The sequence below is a fragment of the Macadamia integrifolia genome, unplaced genomic scaffold (assembly GCF_013358625.1).
Source record: "Macadamia integrifolia cultivar HAES 741 unplaced genomic scaffold, SCU_Mint_v3 scaffold_110A, whole genome shotgun sequence".
Classification (NCBI taxonomy): domain Eukaryota; kingdom Viridiplantae; phylum Streptophyta; class Magnoliopsida; order Proteales; family Proteaceae; genus Macadamia; species Macadamia integrifolia.
The window spans coordinates 91,675-105,382 of NW_024870616.1; the positions used below are offsets into that span (position 1 = coordinate 91,675).

The 13,708-nt window shown below is 38.8% G+C and overlaps 2 protein-coding genes across 10 annotated transcripts in view; both read right to left on the reverse strand.

Annotated features, from left to right (window-relative positions):
- Positions 1-2,084: 2,084 nt before the first annotated feature.
- On the reverse strand, positions 2,085-11,308 carry LOC122070791 (thioredoxin-like fold domain-containing protein MRL7L, chloroplastic). Of its 6 annotated transcripts, none has more exons than XM_042635000.1 (6): positions 11,096-11,308; positions 10,603-10,802; positions 9,966-10,486; positions 2,663-2,744; positions 2,466-2,577; positions 2,085-2,381 (listed from the first exon to the last, which is right to left on the reverse strand). In XM_042635000.1, the coding sequence occupies exons 2-6, from the start codon at positions 10,798-10,800 to the stop codon at positions 2,245-2,247; spliced, it is 1,050 nt and encodes a 349-aa protein (XP_042490934.1). In that variant the 5' UTR covers positions 10,801-10,802; positions 11,096-11,308; the 3' UTR covers positions 2,085-2,244. The 6 variants fall into 6 exon arrangements, with proteins under 6 accessions (XP_042490934.1, XP_042490932.1, XP_042490935.1 ...); XM_042634998.1 differs by having other exon boundaries at positions 10,603-10,824; XM_042635001.1 differs by having other exon boundaries at positions 10,606-10,828.
- A 946-nt stretch (positions 11,309-12,254) lies between these two features.
- Positions 12,255-13,708, reverse strand: part of LOC122070794 (poly(ADP-ribose) glycohydrolase 1-like) — a 16,216-nt gene continuing 14,762 nt past the window's right edge. For all 4 annotated transcript variants that reach the window (XM_042635017.1, XM_042635016.1, XM_042635015.1 and 1 more), the window contains 2 exons: positions 13,046-13,108; positions 12,255-12,766 (listed from right to left, as the gene is read on the reverse strand). In XM_042635017.1, the coding sequence (XP_042490951.1) occupies positions 12,569-12,766; positions 13,046-13,108 (261 nt within the window). In that variant the 3' untranslated portion in view covers positions 12,255-12,568. The remainder of the gene's footprint in view (positions 12,767-13,045; positions 13,109-13,708) is intronic.

A 13,708-nucleotide genomic window follows, 5' to 3' on the forward strand; every position in this document is an offset into this window, starting at 1 on the left:
GATTGTGAAGTCCCTCTTTACCTGTGAAAGAAAATGTAAAAATCCTCTTATCTATAAAAGATCTTGTAAATGTTTTCCTCCCGACCTACTATACTGAAAGTGAAAAGCTAGTGGAATACCGTACAAGTGAAACTTGTAAGAAATGGACTAGACTCGGATTGAATCAAACCACTATAAATCTTAGTGTTGTGTGATTGTACTTGATTTTACTATTCCTGATTTTCTAATTTAGAATCACATTGGGAACACCAAATAAAAAGATTCAAAAATCTACTAGCATAACATATTCATCCCCTCTAGGCTATTTCGGAGAAAGCAACCTATATCATCCACATTTGATCAACATTTGATAGATTGCCCAACCCCAAACAATATTAGTTATTGGTAGGGGTCTGCTTTGAGAAATTAGAATGCTTGGGTTTTGGGAAAGGATGGCTAGGAGTATTCTGTCCTTTTAGGAACGAATATGTATGCCTGCATCTCCCTACCCTAGGGGTCAGGACCAGAATTGGCCCACTCGGTTCCAAACTTGAGATCTAGAAATGCATTTAATGGGTGAGCGGGTTCCAGGTGCTATTATAGTATTAAAAAAAAAATCTTACTTTAGCATAATAACAAAATATCAGTTCCTAAGTATTTAAAAATAATTAAATATTCAATCATAAATATCTTTATCTTTTTGACCTTTTTGTTTTTATACGGATGGATCCATGTAGCTGACCCCATTAAGTTGAGATAAAGTTGAGTCTGTTTGTTGTAGTTGTTGTCGCCATCAGTATTCATTCATAAGTATAAAGATAACCATTGGCTAACAAAATATTGCAAACTCCAATTTCCTGAGACAGTGACAGATGGTGGTATCACCTCTCAAAAAAAGGGGGTTCTAACCACTAAACTTGTTGGGAAAATTTTAAAACGTGGTACCTATGCTAACTTTCATGGATTCTCAAATAGGTGTTCTTGCTTCTCTATGCTCACACTAGTGGTGATTTTTTTTAATACTCAAATTACACCCAAAATTTAAACTTCTTTTTTTTTAGAGACTTGCTTATGGAGGGATTCCTACCAAAGATATTTTGGGAAAATGGTTAAAAGTTGACCCAACCTGTGGCCTTTGCCACACTCAGCATGATATGTATGGTATACTTTCCTCTCTAGCGAGTTTTCCAAGAGGCTATGGGCTGCTGGTCCCCTGGGACTACGAACTGAAATTTTAATCAGTTGCTATTTTAACACTCTTATTATGTATTTCTTTAACTCTGATGTTAAACCTGCTTTTGATTTAAATAATTTCTTTGGCACTTTGATAATATCTTACTGCTGCATTTGGATATATAGAAATCAGGCTACATATGCACAGGTTAAACCTAAGCCTTTTCTATTTTCAATAATGTGAAGTATTGGACTGCCCAATCCTGCCCCTCTAATTGGTAACAGGTTACTCCCCACATTTTTTTCTCTTTGAACACATCATTAAGGCCAGCCCAACACTCCATTGCCGTTGCGAACTCTATTATTTCAGTTTACACAGGTGTTACCGACTCAAAAACTCATAATATCAGGATGGGCTGCTGGTGTTATTTATCAGGGAAAATTTGTCTCATTTTAAGAATATAAGTTTTCTAGATATATAGAAGGATAAAAGCATATGTAGGTATGGAGAATACGTGTAGAAGATGGTTCAAAAGGATGAGTGACATTTTGCAACTGTTGGATCATGATCTCAATGTAACAACACTCCATAATCCTGTTGGATCATGATCTCAATGTAACAACACTCCATAATCTAGTGGATCTCCCCAACAAACTTGCACTCATAATTGTCACTAGCTCCAATAGAAACAGATTCCAAATCCAAAGTTTTTGCACAATGTATACCGGGTCTAGCGGTTCTTAACTGGTCTCTTAGTTCTGAAATGGAACTGTTGGGAAAACTTATCAAATCCAAACCAGACCGGACCAATAAGCTAATCAGTTCCAAAAGCTAGATCCAGAACTGGTCTCTCTCCATCTTCACTTTTTTCTGTTCTGAACCGTCCAACTGTAACACATTTTTTTGCTGTTCCTGTTTTAACTAACTATGATTGGGAGAAGTCTAATTCATCATTCTTGGCTTCTGTTTGAATCTGCATCATACACAAGAAGTTACTGAATTACATTTTGTTACAACACTTTCTATCTATTCTGTTTGGACAACAATACACATTTAAAGCTTCAGTGTGCACTGCAACATTTTTGCTCAGTTCAGCATTCCTTCTTGTTTCTTGCTAAAGAGGGAATCACTTCTTGACTATCTCCATCATTACTCAAGCATGGTGGCTTGGCTGCTCCATAGTAGAAGAATGCCATTATCCTTGACAAATCATCTGCTGTTCGATTTGCTGAACATAAACACATAGCAAGGAAAAAAAATTAAGAGAAGGAAGTGGCAGAAAATTAAACTGATTGCTTTAATTGACCAATACCTTTCTCACGGTATAATATCTTCCCAGCTTTAGTGAAGATAATCTCAGGGAAATCAGAGACCTTCAAAGCAGAGACCAAATCAAGTTCAACAACAGCATCAACTGCAACACACTGTTGCATACAACATGAAAATGTTAGAAAAGAGAAAGTTCATAGGAGGCAGCAAAAGAAGAGATGATGAAATAGCCTCACTAACCCTCGGTGAAGGCAGCCTGGAGTTCCAAAAGACATGGACTGCTTTCTCCAATTCGTCTCGCACCTTTTCATTCTCCCGGGGTCTAAGATGCATCAGAACTTTCAGTACAAATACTTGTGGTGTTGATAAACTATTGATCTAGTTCAAGTATGATTGTTATGGCAAAATCCTAGGTCTGGGTACCTAGCCCATTCTACAGGGTGGGCCACGTATAACTTGCAACGTGCTTGCAGGTATGAGTTTTAGGTTCCAGTGTCAAGTGGGTCCCACATAAACGATCACATGGAATAAAATTCTGCCCAAACAGATCACTTCAAGTTGGATGGGTAGGTTTCAAAAAGTTACAGCGTTACATCTAAGGCCAGAGAGGTAAAATCTTCTAATTGTACTGAATACATTAGACGTGGAAGCTATTCATGTATATAGGTTTTGATCAGAGACTTCCCCTAGTATCAATTTGGGTAGGAGATAGGGCTGTAGTACAAAGATAATTTTTAAGGGAAATTTTTTGAATTGGAATCTTGATACATAAAAGCATTTATGGATGCATAGTCCTTGATCAGCTTTAGGACAATTGACTACCCGCTGGGAATGGGTGTTGAACCACACAAGCTTAGAATAACAAAGAGAGCTTACCCTCTTGAGAATTGAGATGTGTAGATTAGTAAGTCAAGATGACCAACATAGTGGTAATTCATGAAGGAGAAGAAGAGAACAGTCAAAAAAATTGACAATCCAGAAACAGCGACATCTTGCTAAATCTGGAAGCAGTCGAAATAATGGGTTCTAAATCACCCAAGGCTTAGGAATTCTGAAATCCTTCCATAAAACCAGAATCACAGTGACGGCTTAGGAAGAACTTCTATTAATTGAAATCAGATACTCTGTTAGGCCCGAAACTCTGGTCAAAGGTATATTTAATGGTGAAGAATAGAATACTGAAATCTCAAGTTGATCTGATTGGATACATAGGATCTGAAGTTTCCTACTTAGAGCAGGAATTTTCAAAAATTAGAATCGACGGAGATTTCAGAAAATCCAATTTAAAAATCAGTTTCAGGCTTTCAACACAACATAACAGTTCCAGTAATAACCAGAAATAGGAAATCAGAGAATAAAATAGAACTTGAAAATCAAGTTGAATGAAGTCAAATGAAATCAAACTTGAAACAGAAAAACCAAAATTTGTCAGAAGATGGAATTTTAAAGCCATGGGATACTTTAGAACAGAAACCAATGGCTAAGCATGGAAGTAGAATCATAGTTGTCAAGATGTCACCTAGGCATCCAGGCGGTTTTGTCTGGACTGGTTCCTTGGTCGCCTTAAATTTTTGCCCCCTTGACCGTCTTGGTTTGCCTAGGCGCCATGACAACTATGAGAGGAATTGAAATCTCATGGTTAGATTGGAAGTTTCAGAAAATTCCTAGTTGGAGGAATTCAAGAAACCAGAACAAAGATCAGATTTTTATGTAAAGAACAAGATCAGAACTAAAAATTGATAAGAAGAGAGGAGAATTGCAGAGACTAACCTTGTAATCAATGGAGAAGCAGAGAGGAGAAGAAAAGAAATCAGGTCTGCGATACCAAACCCGTATGCCAATCTCAACAACTCCAAAACTCTTAAAACAATTCTATATGGATTGCATATACTAAGACCATAGTTGTGTTCTACTTTGTTAGTGATTACTAATCTATCCCCTTAACGCATTTTATTTTCTCTTTCTTTGGCTTTCCTTGGATCCATGTAGCCGACCCCATTAAGTTGGGACAAGGCTTTGTTGTTGTTGTTGTTGTTGTTGTATACTAAGACCAAAAATTCCTAAATTGACTCATTAAAGGACTCCTAATCACTCTCTTACACAAACTTAAAGTATACATGCCCAAACCAGAAGTCTTAAAAGCTATTAAAGTTCCTAATCTAACTCAAACACTTAAGACACTAATTTCGTGTACTAACTTTACCCCACTTTATGGGCCCATTTGTTTACCCAAAAGGAAAAAAAAGGCCGGTTACAATGAAACCTGAGAAAATAAAAGGTCCAACCTACAATATAAATACCCAAAGCTTAATTTCAACCTAATGGACTGCCTACCACTCCTTGGGGGCCTTCTTACTTACACATAGGCATCCATAAGAGATTAATGTCTAATGCAACTGCATCACGAAACGTAAAAAAAATTCATCACGATAATTAACTTCTACAGTCCATCCCTAACCAAAAAGGCAGATCAAACTTCTTATGCATGTATGTACATGGAGCTTAAAAATGAATTTATTCCAGAAGAAAATCATCACAGATAGGTCGTGAGTACTATGGTGAATTCATAAAATATAAAAATGTGGGCATGTGAACTACATGAAGGTGTTCCTGAAAACTAAATATTCCAATGCAAGAAAATACACACGCTATTGATCTACCAAAAAGGTGGCCCTCTATTTTTCATTTCTAATAAAGTTTTAGAGCTCAGTACTAAACTTCTAATGGAATGAAGGCATATAGACAACATGAGGGTGTTTCTCAAAAGCTTTCTATCTTACGGGTAGGGAAAAAAACCTTTTCAAATCTCTCTCACCAAATAATAAATAGTAGTCAGGCTTAAATACATAAATATAAACAATGTCATGTTTTCATCTGACCTCTCTGATTTTAAAAAACCATTGTATATAATGCTGAAAATATTGTAAGAACTCCAAGGTAGAATGAAATATTTGGTTTCCTTGAAATTGTAACAGTTTCAACCTCATCAAAATTTTGGAAGAAAAAATATGGGGAAAAAAAAGTGATGCAGCTCAGCGATGGATTTAGGGAACTATATTTTGACTTGATTTTTATTTACTTTCCTTTATTATTTGGAGATTAGATTAACAATCTTTTATGTAGATTTGATTTTATTTTAGTTGTTATTTAGGTTTAGTTTCCATTTTTAATTAGCTTCCAAAATTATGCCATTATTTTCTTTAAATAGCCTTGTAATAAGAGAAGAACTCAGACTTGAGATTTTGAAGAAATTGAATGACAGCTTATTGCTTGGCGGAAACCATAGATGCCGTGAGTTTCATAATCTTCTTACTCCCTTGATCTCCTTTCTTTCCCATCACTCTCTTCCATCTCTTCTTCTTCCTGTCATCCCTACTTATCTCCCACTTTTTATTACCCCTTTTATTTTTGTTGGTTACTGTTTCCCGTCTGTGCTGGGGGATAGACCAACGTCAACAAAGGACCTTGTTGACCCCCTATTCTGTGACAGATTGAATCAGAGTTTTGGGTTGATGGAAGCTACCATGGAGGTGACTCAAACCCAATAACAATAACCCCAAAGCTTTGTTCCTGTTGTGTGAGTTGATTGAGTGCAGATCTGGTCTCTGTTTGGAGAAATTTCAGATTTGGAATATCTAATCTAAGCTCTTGTTTGGCATCTGTGAGGGATGGAACCGACAGTGCTGGTGATGTACCGAACCTGCATGTGATCTTCCATGCGCTAGGACCTTGTTTGCAAAGCTGGGTCGAGTTGAAGATGACTGGCTGCCGCTGGTCTTGAGTTCCATCGTGGTCTAAGGTTGAAGAAGACCTCATAAAGTAGGTTTTACACCCTTTATCAAATCCCAGATTTACCCCTTATCTTCTTTTATTATTCTCAATTAACCTATTTTAATTCTTAGTTCCAAGTCTACCCCTCCCCATCTTGTACGTTGCTTTTCCCTTTGAGATTTCTCTTATGTTAGAGTTACCAACTATTTACCATACTGCCACCCTTTATCAGAGACTTCAAATTATTTACAGAATTGCCATTTTCTTTGGTATTTAGCTGTACAATTGTGCCAAGTGGGCCCTAAGAGATCCGATTTCAATTTTGGAATCCGGATCCGCATCAAAAAGAAGACAAAAAGACACCAAAATACAATGAAGATCTCATCAGCGAATGGCTGTATACTTGCATAGACACTCGAAGGATGAGAAATACTACAAGAAGCTTGAAATCATAAGGACGTTGAGAGAAGCTCACCATAGGTACCATGAAATAAGAACTTGCATCACAACTCTGTGCACTTAGCCAGGGCCACCTGATCTAAGGGCACTCATAGATGATGAATGGAGTGTTAAAAGGCAAATCAATGACCATTTCTGATGTACAACTTTTCATGTCCTTCTATGCACAGTATGAGTTGCAGAAACAGACACAGTTACAACTGTAAACTTTTTCCTTTTTTTCCATTAATAAAATTCCTTCTGCATTTGATTAACAAAAAAAAAAAAAAGTGTACCCAGTGGACGAGGCTCCTGCCATTGTGGGATCCGGTGAGGGTCATAATGTATGCAGTCTTACCCCGGCTTTGTGGCGAGGCTTTTTCCCGACTCAAACCCATGACCAACCAGTTACAATGTAGCAACCTTACTGTTGCACCAAGGTCTGCCCTCTATAATTTTAAAGGACATACCCAGTGTATGAGGGTCCTGCCACCGCGGGGTCTGAAAAGGGTCATAATGTATACAGCCTAAACCCCACTTCACGGAGAAGCTGTTTCCCTACTCAAACTGCAACCACTAGGTCCCAAATTTTCCAAGGTTGTTATTATTGTCATTGTTATAAGTTGATAATCAAACGCAGTACACACACATACACATATATGGCTATAATCAACCAGGGATATTACCAGTTACACGTCATACATCCCAACCTTCACAAAACATCCTGCAACAAACAAAATATAATACACGTATATACAAGCATACAGCACAAGACGAGAGAATACATGGCTCGACAGTGTGCCCACATTCTTTTTGCAAATGATAGCTTGGGCTACGATCTAAATCCTACTCTGGTATAATGCACAATACAATTTTGTGTCCCACCCACAACACTAGAGCACAAACCCCTAGCTTTGTGTAGCACCCAATACACAGAAGCTTCAATCCCCAACTATCAAGCACCCACTTAATAGCTCAGAATACAATAATAAGGGGTTTATATGAACTGCCCCGATTATAAGCAATGGACTACAAGTATTGACTTAGGTAACATCTTAAACACCTAGCCTACTGTGAAATACAATACAGATGGGATTTTTCAAAAAATGTCACCTACTCAGCTGGGTAACCTCTGGAGATGCGTCAATTAGATGTCTTTAACCATTGACACACTACTCTTCTTTCTTACTTCCTTTTCTTCTCACAAACCTTTTTCTTCTTTTTTCTTCCCAATCTTCTCAAACCCTTATTAGGTCTTCAATAATTTCTTTAACCACCAATCTTTTTGCCTTCAATAGATCATTGAGCACTCAAGAATGAAAGGTGCCAAAGGATTTGCATATAGAGACTTCCTCTTTCTCTCTTATTTCTGTTCCCTTGCTTCATCAAAAACCTCTCAAACCTTAGCTTGTTCTTCAATGCATTATTCAACATTCCCTTTTGGAGCCTTCAATAGAAGCTTTATGTAGCATTGGCTTTTCACTTAAGAGCCCTCCCTTCTTCTCTCTCAACTTCTCCTCTCCCTAATCTGTTTCTCCAAAAGGTTCTCTCACCGCGGAGAAATTCCGTGGTTAAGAAGCCAAAAAAAGCTTCATTTACGCTCTCGACCAGACCATGGGCAGTTCAACCACCTTCTGTATACCCTGTCAAAAAAACTGCCATATCTTTCTCATTCGATGCTGGATTTTTACGGTGTTGGAAAGAAGACTCGAAGATCTACAACTCTTATGCTTTGAGCTTCAACACAAATAGAGTGAAAGACATCCAAAAATGGGCCAGAAGTCACTTTATGTGCAAAACGGGTGTTTTGGACACCATGTGTTGAATCAATGTTTGAGAATCATAACTTTCTCGCCCAAACTCGGATTGACCCAATTCTTGAAGTGGTAAGAGTTTACTCACAAGGCTAGAGTTTTTTAGTGTTTTGCTTCAACCCAGAATTAATAAAAGGGTTTCAAAACTACCTATAAAGTTGTCTAGTCTGCTCTACTCTGGCCACCACAAAACTTTCATGTCTTACCATAAGTTGACTGCCTTTGCATACATAGCTCAAACCAGTTTAACTACAAAATCCACCTGTCACTACCTCTGCCAACTGTCCAGTCATATCGGCCATGTCAACTCACAAGCTGGCTGCACAATAGGGTGTCAATTAATTTGTTCGGGGCAGTTTCAGTGTGGCAATGGTGAGTCCGAAACCAAACTAATAAGGAAAGTTCGGTTTCAGTTCAGTTTGGCTTCGGGTTCATTTTGGTTCCATTTATCATTTATTATCGGGTCGGTTTCGGTTTTTGCGCAGTTTGGGTTTGGTTTAACATACATATTTATACAAAATGATGAAAAAAATCTGGATTTTAATAAGTTTCGGGCTGTTATGAGTTTCTTATCGGGGTATTTTGGTTTGGTTTCGGTTTCAATCTTTCTTTCGTTTTCCGGTGTGGTTTGGTTTGGTTTGGTTTTAAGGTCATAATACCCATTCCAATGCCAACCCAATAAGGCCTCGGCTGGGTTTGGTTCGGGCCAATTCAGATCGGTTTACCTAGCTTGGTCCTGATTTTGTACTGCACACTATAGCCTTCAACTGACATCTACCTACCATCACTGCTGAGTGTAGACAACCAATTCTTCCATAGGCTTCTAGTTGTGCTAACTCTGCTCGTCTTCAGACTGAACTGACCATCCATATGCCTGCATCTCGGCTCAACTGAGTGAGTGTGTTGACCATCAAGAATACAACACCAGCTCACTGCTCAACTGATTTTCCGGGATAACCGTGTTGACAGCAATGCAATGCATGTTGTGCTCAACAGCAACACTACAGATTAATTATAAACACCAGCTTGTAGTTGCGCTAACTCTACTCGTCTTCAGACTGACCATCCATATGCCTGCATCTCGGCTCAACTGAGTGAGTGTGTTGACCATCAAGGATACAACACCAGTTCACTGCTCAACTGATTTTCCTGGATAACCGTGTTGACAACAATGCAATGCATGTTGTGCTCAACAGCAACATGGGCTAATTATTAATTATAAAGAGAAACTAATCTGGCTTGATTTGAAGGAGGTAGAGCCAAACCAGGCCCAGAAAAGGGGTTTGAATGAAGGTTGTTTATTTTTTCCCCATATCCAGCATCCACATTTTCCCATAAAAGAGATTATGGCTGCTTTCTCATGAATTAGAGACAAGATTTTCCATGTCATCTGTCACAATGGTCTTCATATTATTCCCCCCCCCCCCACCCCTAAAAGTGGGTACTAGATTCAGTAATCTACTTCAACTGGAAAGAAAAAACATATGAAGCATTACTAAATGAACAAGTGGAAGACAAACCTTTTATATCGATTGTGCACTAGAATGATCAGAGGACTGATGTCCTTGAATACAGTCTCTTCCCATTCCATAGTGGTGATGTCTTTAATTGGACGAATGTAATTATCATCTTGCCAAACCAACTCTTTGTCGCTATCATAGTTCTCATCATCATCTTTCTTGACATTCTTGATTGTTATCTTGTTGAAGAACTGACCAAAGTTGAAGCCCCACCCATCTGCATCATCTGGCCAGTCAGGTTCTTCCTCATCCACAACTAGAGGGTAATCAGCTAGAAGTTTCTCCATTTTCTTTGTCCTTTCCTCTGGGTCTTCCTCCTCTTCAACATCGGGGTTCTTGTCGATCACCTCTCTAATTTTCCTTCTCCATTCCCGTCTTTCTCCTTCATCCATTAGTGTCGGTCCATCTTCGTCATCCTCACCACCGATTTTAGATTCCTTATCTTTCCTTCCACCATCAGAACCAACTTCCTCTTCAACTTTAGAAGCTCTCAACCTGGTTCTCCTCCTACAATTACCCTCCTGCTCATAAGTTACCATAAGCCACAAAAAGTAACTAACTACATCCAACTCAAAAAATTACAAGGAATCACTCCTGAAAATGATTTTAAATGTAAGAAAGAGAAACATAGGCATACCACCAGAGATAATTTGGGAAACTTTGGAGAGGGAATCGCAGAATTGTTGAACTTCGATGAAGAAACAGAGGAACAAGACCTTTGTGTTGCTTTGGAGAGAAGGATACCTCCAGAGAATGCAGAAGCAAAACAAGAAATGGTGTTTTGTTTTGGAGCCGTAAGAAAATGCTGTAATCTCAGTGAACTTTGCAAGGCCATATCTGGAATAACAAAGGCATTAACCTGTCTGAACACCTACAAATTAGAAAAAAATAATCGCAAAAATGATAGTAATACAGTACAGATAAAATTAGAAGAAAAATGTTATAACTACGTTTTATCAGGCCATGATTACCAAGAAAAAAAATGAAAAAAATCAAAAATCAAAAGAGAAAAGAAGCACGGAATAAGGCATTCTACAAGCGCTGGTGCCAGAATTTTCTCCAAATAGATAGCAGAGCTGTTCAACAGAAATTTCCATTTAGTAAGAGAAGAGAAGAGCAAAAGACAGTACCAATCAATAGATATCCCAGTCGTTAGTTGCAGGTAGAGTTCCACAATAGATTCTTCAAGTTGTCTTTGTTTGGGAAATGAAATCCTCCTCCTTCTCCTCCTCTTCCTCTGCCTCGGGTTAAACCCTACTAAAACCCAAACATAAGTGATGCTTCAAAGAACAGAGCGTGAAAGTTTGAACTTGAAAAGTATCCCCCAGTTTCAGCTGGAATTTAGCCAAGCCCAGGGGATAAATATCCGGAATCGGCCCGAGCTGGTTTTAGTGGGGTTCGTAGGGAATCGGGATTAGCCTCGGCCGATTCCGATCCACTTTTCAAACCCAGTCCATTGTCTACGCCTGCACAGGTGGATGGATAAAGATAATAATAGTGTTAACGACGTATGTCATGTTTTGTTGTGAACCCGCAATCAAAATGTTACACGTGTAAATAACAACCCTAAATCGACACAAACCAGAGTTATTATTATTTTTTTTTTCCATAAGCCTATTCTACCGTGTGGACAAATGATGTGTCAATTCAAATAATTGGTAAAGAGAATATGATTTAACCACGTGTCAATTTCCACAAGTCTAATTCAATCAAGAAATAGAGTTTTTTAGGTGGGACATAGGGGCCACGTCTAGACATCGGGTCACATGCCTCGAGTTTGTATTCATGCCCTTCCTAGAAGCACACACAAGACCCTGTGTTTGGGCATACCCCTATATTTCATTAAAATAATACTAACCCTTCAATCAATCATCCCCTTGTGTTCATATATTCATGCATGTGTACTAGTTCTTTAGACATTCTATGCGCTTCCTAATTCCATATGTTTGGATGTCCTAGTCTGGCTATTGGCGACATAGAGAAACATACAACAATTGCCATACAACGCCCCCCCCCCCCCTTCCATCCAAAATCTGAAAGTATCAGCTAGTTGAACTGATCTGTATTCTATCCAGTGAAAATCCTTGATCAGAGGGATTCACATGCTAAATCTTCCTGATTGGTCACATCATCCACCACCGAGCCCAGATCCTCCCCATCCAGCTGTACCTCCAACCTCATCTCACACCACCCATGGGGTGTGTGTTGGAGGGTACAGCCGGATGGAGGGATCCAAATTCTCCCCTGACCTGGTTGAAATAGGAGTTGCAAGAGAGAGCTAGCAAAAGGTCTAGGAAAATGTTCATTCATTATTTCTGTCATTAATCTGAATATCATCCTGATTTACAACTTTCATCAGACATAAAGGAGCAGCATGTAGGAAGTTTAATGCAATTCTAAAGACATATACTCTTTTTTGACCTTACAAACACCTCATGGCCTTGGAGCGTAGTTCCCCTCTTACTAGATGTCTATAATATTCTCCCTAGTCTTTCCTTTTCGCTCAGGCCTAAGGATGACATGGTGATTTTTTTGGCCAATATAGCTTACAATGCTATGGTTAGGAAATTGTTTATGTCCGTCTGTAATCCAGATAACAATGTTCACTTCTTTACTTCAATACATTTTTTACTTTTTCTATGAAAAAAAGAAAAAAAAGAGCAACATGTAGTCAAAGATGGAAGGAGCCATGTGAAGAAACCAGCATCAGTTTCACCCTTCAATCTCTGAGATGAGTACTGTGATAACATGTCCCATAGATCTCCTATCGTCCATTCATGCGACACTATCCATTGAGTCACCTGCAAAGGTCACAAGAAATTGAGGTGAAACAGGGTTGCCACAAGGAGAAATGTTTTGAATGGGCAACCTGATGACTTTGCCTGGTCAGATCCCACTTCTGATCACCCAAACAACATACAGGATTTAGGGATCAAGTGCAATCCAAATCAATGTTCAGGAGGATGTTGGTCAGGATGGTAGGGTAATATGCCAAATACTCTCTTGCCATAGCCAATACTTGCCATAAAAATAAAAAATAAATAAAAAAAAGAAGAAGATTCAATTGTAGAAGAGAATACCTGTTCTATATTCCGTAAGGCCTCCTCTCCAAATGTACAATATAAAATGAAAGGTCTAAATGCCTGAAAGTGAAGATTTCCAGATTGACATTAAGACTCAAAGAACAGAAATGAGACATATTAATAAAAGAACAAGCTTCTGGAGTTCTTCCATTCAGGATATAGATCTGGACAGATTGTCAGATCCTCCTTCCATAATTACGGACCTCGGGAAGATTTACAGTCATGTACTGGAAGGAGGGTCCAATCAAATCACACTTTTAACAAAACCAAACCCAATAGAGATGATTAGATGACATTAACCATCAAATGTAAACCATTTTTTTCTTACCAAAAGGAAAAGAAAGAAAGAAAAAAACAAGTTCACTAGTCTTGCAAATTTGATTATGCAACATTGGATATCACAGTAGGGTGGCAATTTCAGCCCACATCCCAAATGCCTTTGGGATCACACCCTGCCTAGATATATGTCCAGATACTTGGGCAGGGCCATTTATTTATTTATTATTATTATTGGGAAGGGGTCTGCTGCCAAGTGCCAATGGGAGAGCACACATGGGCATCCAAGGGGAGCGGCGGAGGCCAGGGTGGTCATTTCACTGCCCAACGTGAGAGGGTGTAGGGGGACACTATCGAGCAGTGTTCTTTGTCCACCCCCCCCCC

Excerpts from the sequence above, each read along its gene's own strand:
- LOC122070791 (XM_042635000.1), bottom strand. The coding sequence starts at position 10,800 with ATGGCCTTGCAAAGTTCACTGAGATTACAGCATTTTCTTACGGCTCCA. Across the intron at positions 10,487-10,602 it reads TTCCCAAATTATCTCTGGTG|GAGGGTAATTGTAGGAGGAG; the intron begins GTATGCCTATGT and ends ACTTATGAGCAG. Across the intron at positions 2,578-2,662 it reads CCAGGCTGCCTTCACCGAGG|TGTGTTGCAGTTGATGCTGT; the intron begins GTTAGTGAGGCT and ends TGTATGCAACAG.